General features: G+C 42.4%; 2 protein-coding genes across 3 annotated transcripts; both read left to right on the top strand.

Annotated features, from left to right (window-relative positions):
- LOC120462451 (nuclear factor 7, ovary) lies at window positions 1-4,946 on the top strand. The gene is made up of 6 exons (XM_039651089.2): window positions 1-641; window positions 1,803-1,898; window positions 2,127-2,357; window positions 2,423-2,445; window positions 2,527-2,645; window positions 3,467-4,946. The coding sequence occupies exons 1-6, from the start codon at window positions 240-242 to the stop codon at window positions 3,955-3,957; spliced, it is 1,362 nt and encodes a 453-aa protein (XP_039507023.2). The 5' UTR covers window positions 1-239; the 3' UTR covers window positions 3,958-4,946.
- Window positions 4,947-13,784: 8,838 nt separating this feature from the next.
- On the top strand, window positions 13,785-19,687 carry LOC120462462 (membrane-spanning 4-domains subfamily A member 4A). 2 transcript variants are annotated; one of them, XM_089119970.1, is made up of 7 exons: window positions 13,785-14,013; window positions 14,917-15,090; window positions 15,236-15,355; window positions 15,434-15,490; window positions 15,695-15,811; window positions 19,214-19,351; window positions 19,644-19,687. In XM_089119970.1, exons 1-7 carry the CDS (start codon window positions 13,954-13,956, stop codon window positions 19,650-19,652), a joined length of 675 nt encoding a protein of 224 aa, XP_088976096.1. In that variant the 5' UTR covers window positions 13,785-13,953; the 3' UTR covers window positions 19,653-19,687. The 2 variants fall into 2 exon arrangements, with proteins under 2 accessions (XP_088976096.1, XP_088976097.1); XM_089119971.1 differs by lacking the exon at window positions 13,785-14,013 and adding an exon at window positions 14,519-14,592.
- Window positions 19,688-20,599: the final 912 nt, after the last annotated feature.

Genomic DNA, 20,599 nt, shown 5'->3' on the forward strand with positions numbered 1-20,599 from the left:
CACCAGGAAGAGACTGAGTTATTATTTCTCCTTTCTGATGACTCTCTTCTCTCTCGACAAAATCAAGAAAGAAGCAGCGATCAGTGGAGAATGAAGATAAACACTTTCAGGAAGGATTTGTGAGACATTTGTTTCTGAACAGAGAGCAGATCGTTGTGATTTTCAAGGTGATTTATTCTTAAACCCGTCGTTCAGAAAGTGAAAGTAAAGTTTGTGTTGCTGGAGCTCAAACTGTGGAAATGGCTTCACTAAACGTGTCTGCAGAAGAGCTTTCTTGTCCCGTGTGCTGTGACATCTTCAAGGCTCCTGTTGTTTTATCCTGTAGTCACAGTGTCTGTAAAGAGTGTCTTCAACAGTTCTGGAGAACCAAGAAAACTCAGGAGTGTCCCGTCTGCAGGAGAAGATCCTCAAACGAACATCCTCCTATTAATCTGGCGTTAAAAAACTTGTGCGAGTCAATCCAGAAGGAGAGAAATGAGACTCGTTCATCAGGATCTGAGGAGATCTGCAGTTTACACAGTGAGAAACTCAAACTCTTCTGCTTGGAGGACAAACAGCCGGTGTGTATAGTGTGTATTACTTCACAGAAACACGTCAATCACACAGTCAGACCCATCAGTGAAGTGGTCTCATCATATAAGGTAAGACAAATGCCTTTTGTGTCACATGTAAGTGAAAGTAAAAGTGAATCAGTGCACACACACACACACACACACACACACACACACACACACACACACACACACAGCCAGTATTGAATCAAACCTGCAACCTTCATTTACTGTGCTGTGAAAAAGTATTTGCCTCTATCCTAATTTCTTCTGTTTTTGTATCTCTTACTAATTTAAATCATTTTTAAATGTACATCTTAAAACAAAACACAACACTACTTTACTCTGGTCGACTCTGCTCTGGATGGAGAGTTTTTGATCCGGTTCTGTTGATAACGGAGAGTTCTGTACCTTCTTCCAGACGGCAGGAGTTCATCAGAGCGATAGAGTACATCAGACGGGTCGCTTTAAATCCTCTTTGCCTCATTTAATGTGCATTGCTCATACAGAGTCTGATTACTGGGCTAGTCTTTCAGTCCAGTCATTTTCATCGAAGTTTGAACAATATATAGTATCTTTGATATATTTGACCGTAACAAGTGGACAGACCATATCTGATCACACTTTCTAGAACAGACTAATAAAAAAGGAAACATAATTTTCCTGTCAACTCCATTAAACCACAATCTTTGTAAAAGTACCATCTCTGGTGAAGTCTTTCACATGCTAGTCCCAAACATCGACAAAATGAGATATCTAACCCGAACCTCCGTGAGGACGACTCGAGCCGAGCGGGACGTTTCTCAGCGATACGCTGCTCAGTTTGAGGATCATTATGAGATGTTGCCGCTGTAGTTCCTCATGTGGCGAGCGGGGCGAGGCCGAGGGGGAACGGCGTGATGGATGATGAGCGACTCCTGTCTCTCACGGAGGAGCGAAGCATAAAGCAGGAGCGACGACAGTGAAGGATGAGAGAGGCTAGGCCTGGAGTTTAATTGTGTTATGTCTGTGAGGGGCTGCTGTCTTTACTTTCATGTTGTATTGGTTGATTTTTTTGTTAAAGTGTGTTTGAATGTTCGCTGGTTCCCACCTCCTCCTTCCCATAACAAGTTGCCTTTGTTTTATGGTAGGTTTTAATTTCTGAATCAATTTAGAATGAGAAATCAGGACGAGGGCATTATAATATTTCCATCATTGATCATATCTCTGTATCGTCTTCTCTTCTTCTCTGTATTTGTTCTCCAATTCTAGGAGGAGTTCAATACAGCACTGAAGTCCTTACAAGAGAAACTGAAACACAAAGAAAACATTAAAGGAGAGTTTGAGAAAACAGTTCAACACATCAAGGTGAGGAAACACAATCAGGAGTTATCTTCAGTACAGCTGTAGGATCACTGTATACAGTTATGATATGACATATTTAATATAATGGATTCCAGTTGATTATTTCTGTAAATGACGAGCATCAATCTGCTTCTGGATCCGTTATATGTCGAGTTTATCTCTGATATGAATGATGTGAAGTGTTGATGTGTGTGGATTGAGATGATTGAAGTGAATGTGATGTGATTTCAGGCTCAAGCTGAGCACACAGAGCGTCAGATTAAACTGCAGTTTGAGAAGCTTCATCAGTTTCTCAGAAAAGAAGAAGAAGCTACAGTCACTGCACTGAGGGAGGAAGAGGAGCAGAAGCAGCAGATGATGAAGGACAAGCTGGAGGAGATGAACACACACATCTCAGCTCTTTCACACACAATCAAAGACATGGAGGAGATGATGGAAGCCAGTGACGTCTGCTTTCTGAAGGTCTGATTTCAGATCATTGGTTGATTGATTGAGTTCTTGATGATCATGGTGTGTTTGTTCTGCAGGAGTTTCCAGTCTCAATGGAAAGGTGAGTGATCTGCTCCTGTCTCTGGTCTCTCTGGTTCTGATCCAAAGCCACTGCAGTTCTGACTCCTGAATGTTCTTCCAGAGTCCAGAGCTCACGGCCGGATCCACAGATGGCGTCTGGAGCTTTGATTCATGTGCCACGATACTTGGGCAACCTGCCGTTCAGAGTCTGGAAGAAGATGCAGGACATCGTCCAAAACAGTGAGTCTGATGGCGGAGATCTGAGATAGATAGATAGATAGATAGATAGATAGATAGATAGATAGATGATAGATAGATAGATAGATAGATAGATAGATAGATAGATTGATAGATTGATAGATTGATAGATAGATAGATAGATAGATATCCAGTTTGTCCTTAAATTCTCGTTTCTGGGACGACAGCTTTTAAAAACTTATTTCTGTGTTTAAGCTTGTTTGTTATAAAGTTTAGGGATGTTGTCTGTTTAAATATGATTTTTATTTTTATTTATTAATGTAATGAGTTTTTAGTTGGAGTTTGAACAGTTTTGATCCTCATTTTTAGGAAAACTGTAAGTCTGATCCGTTATAAAAGATAAAGCCGGAGTCAGGACCGAGTCTGGAGGTTTTTAGCAGGAGTTACAATTAGAACATTTAGTCTCAGAATAATAATAATAATTTCTCAATCCAGAATAGTTAGTCAAACACAACAGACTGTCAGAATAAACTGTTTTAAATCGATACACAGACTGTCCACCTTATTTCCAGCTCCCATGATTCCAATTCCTTGTGGGACTTCCTGTATTTAAATTTCCCAAAGTATCAGTTTCTGTTGATGGACACAAATGTCTGAATCCCATATTTAATGTTTGTAGTTGATGCCGTTAAACGCTGATGATAAAACGAGTGTGAAACTAATAACAGCACTGACAGCGATCAGAGGAAAATGAGTTTGATCAACAGGACGAGTGTCATAATTCATAATAATCTGTGTTGGGTTCACTGTTGATCATTATATGAAGATCAGAATTAAAGCATGTGTTGATTGTGTCTCATCAGCTCCTGTGATTCTGGATCCAAACACTGCGAATCCACATCTCGTCCTGTCTGATGATCTGACCAGTGTGAGAAACAGCAGGAACAGACAAACTCTTCCTGATAATCCAGAGAGATTTGACTGTATTCCCTGTGTTCTGGGTTCAGAGGGTTTTAACTCAGGAACACACTGCTGGGATGTGATCATTAAAGAGAGTAAATTCTGGAGTCTTGGAGTAATTTCAGCATCAGCCCAGAGGAAGGGAGGAGTTTTCTTCATCACTGATGATGTCTGGAGAGTGTCGTACAGATTGACTCCAGGTTCTAGTTTTCCTGTTAAACAGAAGCTTGACCGTGTGAGAGTGAATCTGGACTATAATGGAGGAACGGTGTCGTTCTCTGATCCTGTAACTAACACACACCTACACACACTCACAGCCACCTTCACACACACTCTCTTTCCATTCTTCTGGTGTTCTGACTCTCTGAGGATCTTACCGGTCAACACTCAGTAAAGTGACTCCTGTAGATCTGGATCTTCCTGCTTTCATCATGTTTCCCATATTTCCTCCATATCTCATGAGTAAGAGTGCTGTAGATCTGAGTATCAGTACGGCTGCTGTGATTGGGCCGTGATGATCACATGACTGATATCCAGCACTACAGCAACACACACACACTCATGTTGCTTTAACAGACCAATAAACAACAGGGAAATTTGTCACTCCCTCATTTTCATAGTATTATATAATATTTTCTTCTTCTAGAAACTGAGCCTAATTCTACACATGCTCAATTTCAGTGAATTTGTAAATTAATAATTGTTTATTTCAGTTTAAATGGTCATTTGCTCACTTAAGTCCATGGATGTAAATGATAACAGGGCGACGAGAGGGTCCGTATCTCTCCCCATTGGAGGAAGCGTACGGGCTAACCTGGGTCATGTGACGCTCCTCAGCCTATCAGCACATCTCCTGTTTGGACTCTTTATCCTCAACTTGTTTGTGGTGGCATTTCTTTTCTCTTAATGTGTAATTATGATATATCCACACTCCCTCTCAAACGCTCCAACGTTCATCATCAGGTTCTCTAAGCATGGGCTCTAATTTATAAACATTACTTTTCCTCATGTTTAACTCATCTCCATATCGGCCTGAGTCCGATCTTCAACCACACAGCTGGATAATATTCTGACTCACTGTTCTTGATCCAGTCTGACCTCTGACCTGTGACGCCTGAATCATCCTCACACACTGTTGGCCAGAGGACTGAGCTGAGGGTTTCACCATTCTGATGGAGTTTGGGTTCCTCCTCTGTCCCCTTGGCTTTAGGCGGCTTAGTTATAATGAACATTTAATATTCAACTATATTACTGATCTGCCTTCATGTGGACGATGACACAATATTCTTCTAGAAACAAACTTTGCTGTATTATTTTCATGTTATCACTGAGACACAATCTGTCCTGTAAAAGCACTATATTAATAAAGGTGGCTTGACTTGACCACAGAGATGTTTTATCTGGAACAATAAGAGTCCATTTTATGACAATGGGCTTTATGCACAGCTGCACTACTTCCTGAACTTCAGCCAGCTCCTTGTTTCCGGTCTGCCATTATTGGCCAAATTGATTAATTCAGGTGTACCTGACCTCAGTAGTCATGACAACAATAATCAGACACACCTGAATTAATCAATTTGGCCAATAATGGCAGACAGGAAACAAGGAGCTGGCTGAAGTTCAGGAAGTAGCGCAGCTGTGCATGAAGTCAATTGGTTCAGTAAGAGTTAATGTTTTCTGGACTAGTTGTTTAATAAGCAAGATATTTAGAACATCTTTCCAAAACACCAATAACTCCAGACTCGATAACCCCAGACTCGATAACCCCAGACTCGGTAACCCCAGACTCGGTAACCCCAGACTCGATAACCCCAGACTCGATAACCCCAGACTCGATAACCCCAGACTCGATAACCCCAGACTCGATAACCCCAGACTCGGTAACCCCAGACTCGATAACCCCAGACTCGATAAACCCAGACTCGGTAACCCCAGACTCGATAACCCCAGACTCGATAACCCCAGACTCGATAACCCCAGACTCGGTAACCCCAGACTCGGTAACCCCAGACTCGATAACCCCAGACTCGATAAACCCAGACTCGATAACCCCAGACTCGATAACCCCAGACTCGATAAACCCAGACTCGATAACCCCAGACTCGGTAACCCCAGACTCGGTAACCCCAGACTCGATAACCCCAGACTCGATAAACCCAGACTCGGTAACCCCAGACTCGATAACCCCAGACTCGATAAACCCAGACTCGGTAACCCCAGACTCGATAACCCCAGACTCGATAACCCCAGACTCGATAACCCCAGACTCGATAACCCCAGACTCGATAACCCCAGACTCGATAACCCCAGACTCGATAACCCCAGACTCGGTAACCCCAGACTCGGTAACCCCAGACTCGATAACCCCAGACTCGATAAACCCAGACTCGATAACCCCAGACTCGATAAACCCAGACTCGGTAACCCCAGACTCGATAACCCCAGACTCGATAACCCCAGACTCGATAAACCCAGACTCGGTAACCCCAGACTCGATAACCCCAGACTCGATAACCCCAGACTCGATAACCCCAGACTCGGTAACCCCAGACTCGGTAACCCCAGACTCGATAACCCCAGACTCGATAAACCCAGACTCGATAACCCCAGACTCGATAACCCCAGACTCGATAAACCCAGACTCGGTAACCCCAGACTCGGTAACCCCAGACTCGATAACCCCAGACTCGATAAACCCAGACTCGGTAACCCCAGACTCGGTAACCCCAGACTCGATAACCCCAGACTCGATAACCCCAGACTCGATAACCCCAGACTCGGTAACCCCAGACTCGATAACCCCAGACTCGATAACCCCAGACTCGATAACCCCAGACTCGATAACCCCAGACTCGGTAACCCCAGACTCGATAACCCCAGACTCGATAAACCCAGACTCGATAACCCCAGACTCGATAACCCCAGACTCGATAAACCCAGACTCGGTAACCCCAGACTCGGTAACCCCAGACTCGGTAACCCCAGACTCGGTAACCCCAGACTCGATAACCCCAGACTCGGTAACCCCAGACTCGATAAACCCAGACTCGGTAACCCCAGACTCGGTAACCCCAGACTCGATAACCCCAGACTCGATAACCCCAGACTCGATAACCCCAGACTCGGTAACCCCAGACTCGGTAACCCCAGACTCGGTAACCCCAGACTCGGTAACCCCAGACTCGGTAACCCCTGACTCGGTAACCCCAGACTCGATAACCCCAGACTCGGTAACCCCTGACTCGATAACCCCAGACTCGGTAACCCCTGACTCGATAACCCCAGACTCGATAACCCCTGACTCGATAACCCCAGACTCGGTAACCCCAGACTCGATAACCCCTGACTCGATAACCCCAGACTCGGTAACCCCTGACTCGATAACCCCAGACTCGGTAACCCCTGACTCGATAACCCCAGACTCGATAACCCCTGACTCGATAACCCCTGACTCGGTAACCCCAGACTCGGTAACCCCAGACTCGATAACCCCAGACTCGGTAACCCCAGACTCGGTAACCCCAGACTCGGTAACCCCAGACTCGGTAACCCCAGACTCGGTAACCCCAGACTCGGTAACCCCAGACTCGATAACCCCAGACTCGGTAACCCCAGACTCGATAAACCCAGACTCGGTAACCCCAGACTCGGTAACCCCAGACTCGATAACCCCAGACTCGATAACCCCAGACTCGGTAACCCCAGACTCGGTAACCCCAGACTCGGTAACCCCAGACTCGGTAACCCCAGACTCGGTAACCCCAGACTCGGTAACCCCAGACTCGGTAACCCCAGACTCGGTAACCCCAGACTCGGTAACCCCAGACTCGGTAACCCCAGACTCGGTAACCCCTGACTCGGTAACCCCAGACTCGGTAACCCCAGACTCGGTAACCCCAGACTCGATAACCCCAGACTCGATAACCCCAGACTCGATAACCCCAGACTCGATAACCCCAGACTCGATAACCCCAGACTCGGTAACCCCAGACTCGGTAACCCCAGACTCGGTAACCCCAGACTCGATAACCCCAGACTCGGTAACCCCAGACTCGGTAACCCCAGACTCGGTAACCCCAGACTCGGTAACCCCAGACTCGGTAACCCCAGACTCGGTAACCCCAGACTCGGTAACCCCAGACTCGATAACCCCAGACTCGATAACCCCAGACTCGATAACCCCAGACTCGGTAACCCCAGACTCGGTAACCCCAGACTCGGTAACCCCAGACTCGGTAACCCCAGACTCGATAACCCCAGACTCGATAAACCCAGACTCGATAACCCCAGACTCGATAACCCCAGACTCGATAAACTCGGTAACCCCAGACTCGATAACCCCAGACTCGATAAACCCAGACTCGATAAACCCAGACTCGGTAACCCCAGACTCGGTAACCCCAGACTCGATAACCCCAGACTCGATAACCCCAGACTCGATAAACCCAGACTCGGTAACCCCAGACTCGATAACCCCAGACTCGATAACCCCTGACTCGATAACCCCAGACTCGGTAACCCCAGACTCGGTAACCCCAGACTCGGTAACCCCAGACTCGATAACCCCAGACTCGATAACCCCAGACTCGGTAACCCCAGACTCGGTAACCCCAGACTCGGTAACCCCAGACTCGGTAACCCCAGACTCGGTAACCCCAGACTCGGTAACCCCAGACTCGGTAACCCCAGACTCGGTAACCCCAGACTCGGTAACCCCAGACTCGGTAACCCCAGACTCGGTAACCCCAGACTCGGTAACCCCAGACTCGGTAACCCCAGACTCGGTAACCCCAGACTCGGTAACCCCAGACTCGATAACCCCAGACTCGATAACCCCAGACTCGATAACCCCAGACTCGGTAACCCCAGACTCGGTAACCCCAGACTCGGTAACCCCAGACTCGGTAACCCCAGACTCGGTAACCCCAGACTCGATAAACCCAGACTCGGTAACCCCAGACTCGGTAACCCCAGACTCGATAACCCCAGACTCGGTAACCCCAGACTCGATAACCCCAGACTCGATAACCCCAGACTCGGTAACCCCAGACTCGGTAACCCCAGACTCGGTAACCCCAGACTCGGTAACCCCAGACTCGGTAACCCCAGACTCGGTAACCCCAGACTCGGTAACCCCAGACTCGGTAACCCCAGACTCGGTAACCCCAGACTCGGTAACCCCAGACTCGGTAACCCCAGACTCGGTAACCCCAGACTCGGTAACCCCAGACTCGGTAACCCCAGACTCGGTAACCCCAGACTCGATAAACCCAGACTCGGTAACCCCAGACTCGGTAACCCCAGACTCGGTAACCCCAGACTCGATAACCCCAGACTCGATAACCCCAGACTCGGTAACCCCAGACTCGGTAACCCCAGACTCGGTAACCCCAGACTCGGTAACCCCAGACTCGGTAACCCCAGACTCGATAAACCCAGACTCGGTAACCCCAGACTCGGTAACCCCAGACTCGGTAACCCCAGACTCGGTAACCCCAGACTCGGTAACCCCAGACTCGATAACCCCAGACTCGGTAACCCCAGACTCGGTAACCCCAGACTCGATAACCCCAGACTCGGTAACCCCAGACTCGATAACCCCAGACTCGATAACCCCAGACTCAATTCCAGACAATTTGTTTCAGAAGCATCTCACGATTTTGCTCCCTTATCTGATCATAGATTGATTAAAATTCATTTAGTAGGCACTAAACAAAATCAAAACAATCTTCGTGGTTTTTGGAAACTAAATAATGACATATTAAATGATGAAATATTTTGTGGTGATTTTAAAAGAATAGCAAAACAGACATTTGGGGGTCCTAAGATGAATCATACACAAACATGGGAATACTTTAAATTTAAGATAAGAGAAACAGCAATGAGACGGAGTAAAGAAATAAAGCTTTCATAAGGTCAAGAGCAAAATGGTTGGAATTAAGCGAAAAGAACTCTAGCTACCTTTCTTGCCCTAGAGAAACGAAATCAAAAAAGAAATAATATGTCTGCACTCAAGATGGATGATGTCATAACCACTAATCATTTGGACATTTCAAAATATGTTTATTCATTCTACAGTAATATATACAAATCAAATTCCCCAATCAATGATTGTGATAAGTTTATTGAATCAATTAAAAAATATACACCAACCATTTCAGTGAACAACCCATCACAAAATCAGAAATATCAGAAGGAATATCTCCAGGCAACGACGGCCTCTCGATTGAATTATATTTACATTTCTGGAATATTATTGTGGATCCTTTATTGGAATTATTTAAGGAATGTAAAGATACGAAAGATAGGTCAACAAGTATGAAACAGGGTATTATAACACTAATCCCTAACCTTATGATAGAAAATTGGAGACCTATACGCTCCTGAATATAGATTACAAAATTATTTCATTGGTATATGCTAAAAGGTTAAAAGAAAATCTTGGAGAAATTATCGCCGAAACTCAGACACCGTCATCAGTTCCAACATAAGGCTTGTTCTTGACTTATTACACTACTCTGAAAACATTGATAATGACTCCCTTACAGTTTTTCCTGATTTTTACAAGGCTTTTGATACGGTGGAATATCATTTTTTGTTTAAAGCACTTCAAACCTTCAAACCAAAATTTTATTTCAACAATTGGAATGTTTTATAAAAATACTGACAGTTGTGTCATAATATCCAAACACTACCCGTAGATTTCCAGTGCTGAAATCCGTCCGTCAAGGCTGTCTGATTTCTCCCTTTTTATTTTTGATCGTTGTCGAATTGCTCTCATTACATATTTTAAAGAACCCAATAATTGAAGGTTTGTCTATTTTTGGAAACTGACCCAACTAGCTGATGATACAGCATTCTGGACTAAAATTGAATAAATCTAAATGTGAAATTTTATGTCTGTTTGAAACAAACGTTAAAACCATATGTAATATGCCTGTTAAAAATTGTATTAAATATCTCGGTATTTTTGTTTGTAAGAATGTTATAGAGCGCCAACGATTTAACTTCTCCCCCAAAATGAACAAATCTAAAACTATATTGAACCAATATATGGCTTCAAAGAGACTTATTAATCTTAGGTATATAGGGTCCTAAGGCTGAAGGAGTTTCTAGATTTGAGTATCCAGCACGTGATTCTACATGTAAAGAAATCAATGTTTGTAAAATTTGTATGGAAAAAAAAAGCTTTGCTTTCTGGTCCTAAAGCTAAAGGGGGCTTTGATCTATTATACTTTGTGGATTTAAATATATACTTTTAAATAATAATTTTAAAGAATATACTTCTAAGGGAAATGGTTAAAGGAATGCTTAAAAGCCCCATGCAGACTCAATATGGAATTTTATTCCTCTTAATATATTCAAGAAGGTTGGAGGTCTCAAGTTCTCAGTATTTCTAAATTACCAGTTAAGATGTCAGGATTTCATCAACAAGCTCTGTTAGCCGGGAAGCGTTGTCATTCACACAACTTTTCACCACAGAAATCTAGCATTTGTAACAATGAGTATATTATTAAAAGGAGCAAATCATTGTATTTACAAAACTGGATAGATAATAATATCATTTACTTAAAAGATTTATTTAACCCTAATGGTCAACTTCTTAGCTATGAAGATTTTCTTACACAGAAAACTTTTCCTGTAAAATTTAAAGTATTTAGCTCCGTAATTAACTCTATTCCCATGCATTATTAGAATTAATGAAAAGCTATGTAGAGCAAAATGTACAACGCATCACTCCTAACATACTTTACATAAATGGTATTGACATTCTAAGCAAAAAATTTACTAATAAACATATCAGAGAATGTTTCTACAATGCCAAATAAATAATACCAAGAGGGAAATTTTTCTGGAATGCTATTTTTATGAATATTAATTGGCAGAAGGCATGGCTTGTTCCTTTTAAATTTTGTGTCACATCTAAAAATATTACATAACATACACCTAAGATGTACATTTCAACATTTCTTGATATTGATAACAAATGTAGCTACTTTTTGTAAAAATGAACTTGAAAATGTAACCCACTTGTTTTATTGTTGTTCATACAGTAATGCATTTTGGAAAGAACTTGAGAATTATATATTATGTAAAACAAAACACAAAATCAACATTGAGGGGAAGAACATTGTCACTTATTTTGAATACAAACAATACAAAGAATAAACTTTTACATTTTGTTAGGTAAGTTTCATATCCATAAGTGTAAATTCCAGAATTCTTCACCATCATTTAAGTTGTTTTTGATAGAGGTGGATTTTTATTTTAAGTCTCTTCATTTAATTACAAACAAGAAATGCATATCTGAACATTCATTCAGAAATTTTTAATGGTTAATATGTCACTAGAGTTATTTTTGTCATGGGATACAAATCTGTCACAAGTTTATTTTTCTTTATTGGTAACTTGCTTTTTTTCTTGTTTTTTTCAATCTTTATTATATTGTATTGAGACAATTATAACGAATGTGAACTGGAAAGACTGAAATGTTGTTTTTATGTTTAAAAGAAAAAAAAACTTTTACTGCAGCTATTATAAGTTTTTACTATTACAGCTATCGAGATTAACGAATCATGGGAATTTTTCCGAGTATTTAAATGTTGCTGTGATGAGCATTGAGCAGCAGATAACACTAATATATAAAGTAAATCCATGAATAGAGAAGAACAAAAAAAACGTCTTGACCCCTTGAGCAGGTTTCGAGAGTCATGCCCTTCGGCACTAAATAAAGGAATAGACTTAGCCCTAAATAAAAATCTTTAATTATTTTTTAAATGAAACAATCTTCTGGGACAGAAAAGCAGCTTTTCCACGTTTTGACCACAAGGTGTCGTTAGTGAGCAGCGTGTTGAAGAGCTTTGAGTAATGAAACATGTGAGAGACAGTCGAGAGGTCACCAGCTTCATTTCACCATCACTAGTAATTTCCTTTTGGAATAATTTGTTTATTAACTTTAATTGGAAAAAAAAAAAAAAAATCGAGCCTTTACAGCAGAAATTCTCACAAATAAAGTGAAAGAAATCTCCTTGAATCTCACACATGTTCTATCCTGTTAGGAAATGTAGGCCTATTCAAAGATAGAAATGTTTAAACAAACAGGCATTAAGCCCTCAAAGCAAACGAAATATACATTTCTCCTGAAACAAATAAAAAGGAGAAAACTAGAAACATTCAAATTTATGAAGTGTGGCCTTAGCCATCATATTGAGCTTTAATAACACACACACACACACACACTATACTTTTTTGGTGACATATAAAAAGGCAAAATAAAGACATTGAAAGTTTAATGTTTAGTTTTTCCGCTCTTGATCTGTAACCTTCACTTGAAGACCACATGTTTGAGAAGAGAAGCTGTCCCTGTTCATGACGGCTGTGGTTTGTGGTGAGTTTATCATCTACATCCGTTCACAATCATCCTGACCAATGTTTCAGTAAACAGAGTAATGGTTTTAAAGCCTCAACTTACATTACTCAAAACAGCAAAGGCACAGCGAGCCGACTGAAGAGGAAATATGAGTCCACCACAGATCTGCCTGATAATCTGCCTTTAACACGACCAGTGTTGTGTAAGTTACTTCCAAACTGTAATACATTAGGTATTACTTGCTACTGTTATTTAAAAGTAATTCATTACCTTACAATATTACTGCCTCAGAATTGTAATGCGTTACATTACTCATGTATTACTTTTGAGTTACTTTTACCAAAATAACTACAGAAGTAGAACTTAATTTTGTGGCTGTAACTACATTCATGCGTGACAAAAAATATTAGGCAAAATATAGTTTTTGTAATTCTGTTAATTACACTGCGCAAATCGGATGAGGAAGGGTTGGCTGTCCAGTCTCCATAGAACTTCAAATATTCATTTTATTTTAGTTTTCGTGTTCGCATTTATGAGGAAAAAACAAATGTTACAGACTGAAATGTTCAAGCCTCACTGTAATACAAATGTAATACAAGCCTCACTGAACATGTAATGAGTAAAATATTACTGAAAATTGATTAGTAATGCCTTACACTACTGCGTTACAGCAAAAAGTAATATGTTACTGTAATGTATTACTTTTGTAATGCGTTACTCCCAACACTGATCACGACTGGTGTGAAACTGGTCTTCTGTCGTCTGCTGGAAGAGATTATGCCGACACACGTGATCAGCTCCACTTTCCCAGGGCATGAAACCCACAACCTTAATATGAGGACGGCATTCTCCACGGTTTGGGCTTCAGGACCGCTGTTCAGATCCAGGAGCCGTTCTCTAGAGCTTTCTTCCTTTCTGTTTATTGTAATAAAGTGTATTAAATAGTTTATAGTTTATATGGCATTTGGCTGTTATTGATCAGATTATCCCACACTGGTCCCAGTATGAAGAACACACCTGATGCTGGTGATCCTTCAGTCACTGGAGAACCAGAAACACTTCACGGAAACAGAGAAAACGGTAACGAATCTGACTGGGGAAACAATTATTTTGATTGGATTTCATTAATAAATATTTTCCTTCATTTTTACTAGTTTTAGAAAACAGACCAGAATGACATTTATAATGTTTAATTAGATTAACTAACTTCCCTTTCCTGAAAACAGAATCTGTGTTAGACACACTGTCACTGATTACACAGTGTATATTTTACAATTTTAAATAGTATGATTTCATTCCTTTATACATCATATTCAATATTATATACAGTAGTTTAATACTATAACTTTAATTTAATGCACGAAATTGGTTGAATTTGCATTAGTTCTTGTAATTCTCGTTAATAATGTATTTTCTACTATTTAGAGAAACGCAGATATTTTCATCCTTCATCATTGGCCAGAAGTTATTATAGTTTATTTTCCACTCTTATGTAAAGCGCTGTGTATTTTAAGAAGAAAGCAGACGTTCTGTACGTAAAGTCCCTCCTTCTCTGTTCACACACACACACACACACACACACACACACACACACACACACACACACACACACACACATTCATCAAACGAGCTTCTAGACATCAGCAAATCTCATTTCAGGTGAAACCATTTATAAGTCAACAATTATCTTGTTATTAGATTTTTAGACAGTAAATGATGAATAATAACTTCCAGTGGTTGTTTTTGTGTTAAACTTCTTTAAATGTTTTGTGAGTTGTTTGGATGAAGGCATCCTTGTCAAACAGGTATTTCGCTATGAGAAGTACAGATATTTTTGTTATCTTTAAATAGTCAAAGTACGTGGCTCACATTTCTTCTTGAACTTGAACAGGAGTGATATGAGCATGATATGAGCATGATATGAGCATGATATGAATATGATATGAACATGATATGAGCATGATATGAATATGCCGATTACAGGTGACACCCAGAGCTGTTCCTGAGATGGACACCGGCGAGGTCAAAGATACGGTCATCAGATTAAAGGTGACACAAGGACACATTATTTCTGTTGATGGACAGGAGACCGAAGGACAATATCTAAATGCAGTTCTTCTTAAAGGATTTTTGAAATTGCAACCAAAGGCGTTGGGGGTAACGCATTTACTTAATACCACATTAATTATAATAATACATCGTTTTAGGAATTTTCTGAGTATTTCTTCTAGATTGCCGTCTCCATTCACACATGTATGTTATGCCATAATGAATGAAACGCCTGACCTATCTCTGCCCGTAGACTGTGCAGGTGATGATCGGAGTGGTGGTCTTCTTTCTCGGTGTTCTGCTCACCCTCAACGACTACAATTATCCTGCTATTCTGGTCTATAGTGGCATCACCTACTGGGGCTCTTGCATTGTGAGTTTCACTCCATGTTTTTCCTATTTGCCACTCTTTTAATTTCCAGAATGAACTGAAATGCCGTTTCTTCCTCAGTTCATCATTGCTGGATCTCTGTCTGTTGCTGCGCAGGATAAACGTCATCCTTCTGTGGTGTGAACATGTCCCTTAATAACTGATATATAACTGAGAGAAAGCCCAACACGGGGAACACAAGCCGTCTCTCACAACACATTACACTTGAACACCCTGGGACGCAACACCCGACTTAAAAACAATTATGAGTTTCTGCAAGCCTTTTTAATGATCTGTTGTTTGAGTAAAAATTGTGTGAGAGTTCATGCTGTGTCTGTACAGGTCAAAGCCTCTCTGGGAATGAATGTGTTCAGTGCCGTAACTGCAGGACTCGCCATTCCTCTGATGTCCGTACAGTTAGCAGTCATATCAATGATGGATCCAAGTTTATATGCTGAGGTATTACAGGCCATATTTTGTATTCATGTGTGATGTGTTTTTATCTTTTATTAATTACTTTTTTGTTTAAAATTCTGTCATATGACTAGTATGACTTTTTTCTTCCTTGGCCCGATCAGACAGAGCGCCTTTAATTTGTTTTCTATCTGCAGGGACAGTTTTCTCGTGTTTCAGTCGGCTTCTGCGCCTCGTGCTTTTGCAGGACATTGAAAAAAAATCAACTTGATGTCATTACGTTTTTTTCCCCACTGTCCAATCGAATGACTGGAGAGGCGGGCCTTCCTGTTTATATTTGCTTGGAACGTTTATTCTGAAATGAAGGATGAGAAATTTAGCCCTAACCGCTTCAGTCGGTCACGTTTGACTTATTGCTGCCACTTCCAGCACAGCGTGAGCTCCGGATCCTTTGGGCAGCTTGGGGCGTGAGATGGGAAAGGGCTTAGGCCAAGGAAGTCTGAACTGCTGTTCCACATTACACATTCAGACAGAATCGGATAACACTGGGAAAGCGCTGCAGAAGCCCCATCCACACCTATAGGTATCAGGGCGGTATCATGTGGGAGTTACACATATGGACTGGGCGTAAGGGCAGTCCAGCACACGTCACTGAGATGACTCCAGCCTGTAGGGGGAGGCAACACCGGTCAGAGACAGCAGAGCGAGGCAAAGACACGGGCTCACCTCAGGGGGCAGTACTGTGGAAGAATACACATATGGGATCCACCAATGCACACGAGTGTTAGGCCTGGGCTGTGTGAGGAACTGGCTGACGGGAATCTCACCAGGAGCAGAAATGGCACACGTATCCGGTCCATGAGAGGGGAATGGCACAGCAATGGGGGGTCTATGGTTTTGACTGGCTATTTGAAGCACACCACCAGCTCGACATGAAGGCTATAAAACCTAACAAACGTGTGGATGTAGTGGAGTGGGCTCACAACCTGAGGGGAATGGCAGGCCTTGGGATTGGCACGCCAAGATGATGGCATCCACTATCCGAACTCTGCTTGGAGACAGCCTTCCCCTTCTGCTGACCTCCGTAAGAGACGAAGAGCTGGTCTGAAGAGCTGAGGCTCTCTGTCCATGTATAGATGCAGAGCACGAACGGTACAGAGAGAAGCCGGGGCTGGGCCTGACTCCTGAAGCAGCCTCGTATGAAGCAAACCCAGCGGTGTTTCCCTCTTGATGTGGATGCCATACACCCCAGGAGCCTCTGAAACAGTTTCAGTGACCACATTCTGCTCTTGATTGTATTAAAACAGTTCAACACTGAGCGTTCCTCTGTGAGGCGGGCCATCTGTCTGACCGAGTCCAGCTCCACACCGAGAATAGAGATCCTCTGCAGTTTGCTCTTTTCCCAGTTGACCTGAAAGCCCAGAGGTGACTGGGCACCGTGTCCCTGTGTTCGAACTGCTGCCGAGACTGAGATAGGATCAGCCAGTCATCGAGATCGTTGAGGATAGGAACGCCACGCTCTCTCATGGGAGAGTCTCTCCTTCATAGAGACACGAGGCGACAGGGACGGCCTGAAGGGTAGGACTCTGTACTGATATGTTTGACCCTCGAACAAGGAAAGCACCGGAACGACCTCTGAACGTGTCACGGATGATCGAGGTATGAAAGTATACGTCCCTCAGGTCGACTGCTTTAAAACAATATTGGGGACAGATGCATTCAAAAATGCGTTTCTGCGTTAGCGTCTTGAACGGGAGCCTGTTCGAGGCCCGACTCAAGGTTCGCAGATCCAAGATTGGCGTAACCCACCGCCTTCCGTGGGTATGAAGAAATACGGGCTGCAGACGGCAGCCTTTATATCGGCTGGAGGGACCGGCTCTATTGCGTCCTTCGCCAGCAGGACTGCGATCTCCGGACGCTGGAAAGGGCTCATTTGTTCAACACAGAGTTGAAGTGAACGCCCTGGTCTTGGGTGGGTGCCGGGTGAACTGAAGTCTGATGGCATGGAGGAACCAGCTGGACGGGTTAGCCAGGCTCCCAGAGACGAACCAGGGGGACCAGAGGCACCACGGACACACCCGCAGTGGGGCAGCGCGGTGGAAGACGGGGACTCGACTCGGCAGGTATAGCGACCCGAGCGGGGTCTGAGTGTCCAAGTTTCCACGGATCGGCAGGGGTGCGTGACAAGGCATACTCGGGTTCGTGAACCACACCAGGGTGGCGAGGTTTTTCAGGGTTGCACACCGCCAGTCTGGCCCTCTTGGGTCACAGGAATAAAGGAATTTGCTCTTTTTTTGAAAATGTGGAAAAGCCTCGGTTCCCCAGCCGGCTCTACACTGAGGCCTGGGTGCTGCTGGGGCCGAGCGGGAGCGGAGGTGGTGGCGCGGGGGACGCCCTCGGTGACGGGCAGGCGGGAGATCTGCGGCGGGTGGCGGAACAGAAACAACCGTTGCAAATTAGCTCAAAAAGGGAATAAATATATACTTGATGATAATTAGTTATCGTTCATCATGAATGCATGGGGTGGATATTCGTTGAGTGACTGTGGGCCCTCATTTCCAGGGCCGATCACTCCAAATCAAGCGACGAGGTCAAGCCAGGCCCTTAACATCACCCGGCTCCTCGGAGGCGCAGTCCTGCATGGAGAACAGTCACTCCTCTGTATTTAAAGCTGAGGCTCTATTAGTCCCATCCCCGCGCCTCCACTGCTTCCTGCTTTCAGGCTCCGAGAGGGAGAGGACAGTGGATATCGAGGGGCGGCGAGAGCAGGAGCGCAAAGGAGTTTTCCCATTCTCACAATACAAGTGAAGCGTATCGATAGGGAACCTATGACCTCAGAAGGAATCTTTTGGTTTGCAGACTGATCTCATGAAGTAGGGTGTGTATGACACGCCAATTCGTATTTCCATTGTTGGTGTGCTATCAAGACGCATAATCGCTTTTCAGCGTGTTTATGAACGCCGTTGACTTAACGTTATATAAATATATGACTTACCTCAACCCCGTCCCTAAACCTACCCGTCACTGGGGTTAATGGCATTTATGACTGGAGATTTGACAGCATGTACAGACACGCAGAATCACTCGGACGTTAATGGCATAGACATACACGCGGATAGCTCAAAATGCGTAGAGATAACACGCCACTTGACTCGAAAGTGGCGTGTATGTTTATGCAAAAGTCATGATGTCATATTGTGGTTTGTGTCTTTTCTTTTTTTAAGCTTGAATGCCTTAGGTATCATTTATTATAAATGTGTTTAAAACAGTCATCAAGATGTGTCCTGTTCACAGAGGAAAGAACGGTGTATATAGGTTTGGAGTAATGACAGAATTTTTCTTAATTGCTTTATTTTTCTTATTGCTTGAATATCCTGATTGGGGGGACTGTCATAAGTAGCTCAAACTATGCATGCTTCTCAATTACTTGTGTTGAATGTTTTGTAGTATTTCAGTTTGCGGATCGTTGGAATAATGCTGGTGTTCACCGTTCCCCAGTTCATCATCTCCATCTGTGTGTCTGCATTCGCCTGCAAAGCCTCCTGTAACACACACTCTACACTGGTCAACGTGGCACTAAACCAGGTACACGACTCACAGTAATCCAAATCCACTTCAAATCCACTAAATAAGCCACAAAGGTATAGAGTTCAGAATGAAAAAGAAATATAAAGTTACCAGAAAGTTTCATGGTAAACTGCCGTTAACATTGCTTATCATGAAATAGATATAATAGGAAATATTAGTCAATCACAACATGATTTATTGTTTTTCTCTTTTTCAATAGTTTGTATGGTGTGTGATTCTTGTTGGTAAAATTAAACCTGATAATGAGTCTGAGTGTCTACACTGACATATCTTATCTGTTTCTTCCCAGGGACACTGAACCACAGAGAGGAGATCAGCCAGACAAAGTTAGAGATGAATTAATGATTTATATATATATATATATATATATATATATATATATATACACACACACACACACACACACACACACACACTACCAGTCAAAAGTTTTAGATCGTTTTTTTTATGTTTTTAAAGGAAATCTCTTCTGCTCACCAAGGCTGCAATTATTTGATAAAAAAATACCAAAACAACAACAACAAAAAAAAAAAAACCCAGTAATATTGTGAAATATTACCATTTAAAACAGCAATTTTCTATGTGAATATATAGTGAAGTGTAATTTATTCCTGTGATCAAAGCTGAATTTACAGCATCATTACTCCAGTCACATGATCCTATACAGAAATTATTATAATATGAGCTCAAGAAACATTTATGATTATTATCTATGTTTAAAACAGTTTTTTACATTTTTATTTCAGGAATTTTTGATGAATAGAAAGTTCAAAAGAACAGAATTGATCTGAAATGGAAAGCTTTTGTAACATTAATCACTACCATTCAAAAGTTTGGGGTCAGTAAGAATTTATTTTTTATTTCGGGGGGGAAGAAATTAGAAAATACTTTTATTCATCAAGGATGAGTTAAATTGATCAAAAGTTACAGAAAAAAACATTTGTAACAATCTGCATTTAAACTCTTTGTTTTTCCACAGATATATCACTATAAACGCACAAGGGGATCTTTAGAATGTCAGCAATAATCAGAAAAATACACTTCAATCGTAACACATTCTCAATGTTTTCTTCATCAAATAACCATGCTCAAGCACAAATGCATGGAAGTTTTTTGAAAACGCACTGTACCAAAACAAATCTTCAGACGGCGCTGAAGATCACAAAAAAACAAAACAAAAACAAAACAAAAAACAAACACCAACAAGCAAAAAAACAAAACAAAACAAAACAAAACAAAACAAAA

The sequence above is a fragment of the Pimephales promelas genome, chromosome 15, assembly GCF_988280905.1.
Source record: "Pimephales promelas chromosome 15, fPimPro1.hap1.1, whole genome shotgun sequence".
Classification (NCBI taxonomy): Eukaryota; Metazoa; Chordata; class Actinopteri; order Cypriniformes; family Leuciscidae; genus Pimephales; species Pimephales promelas.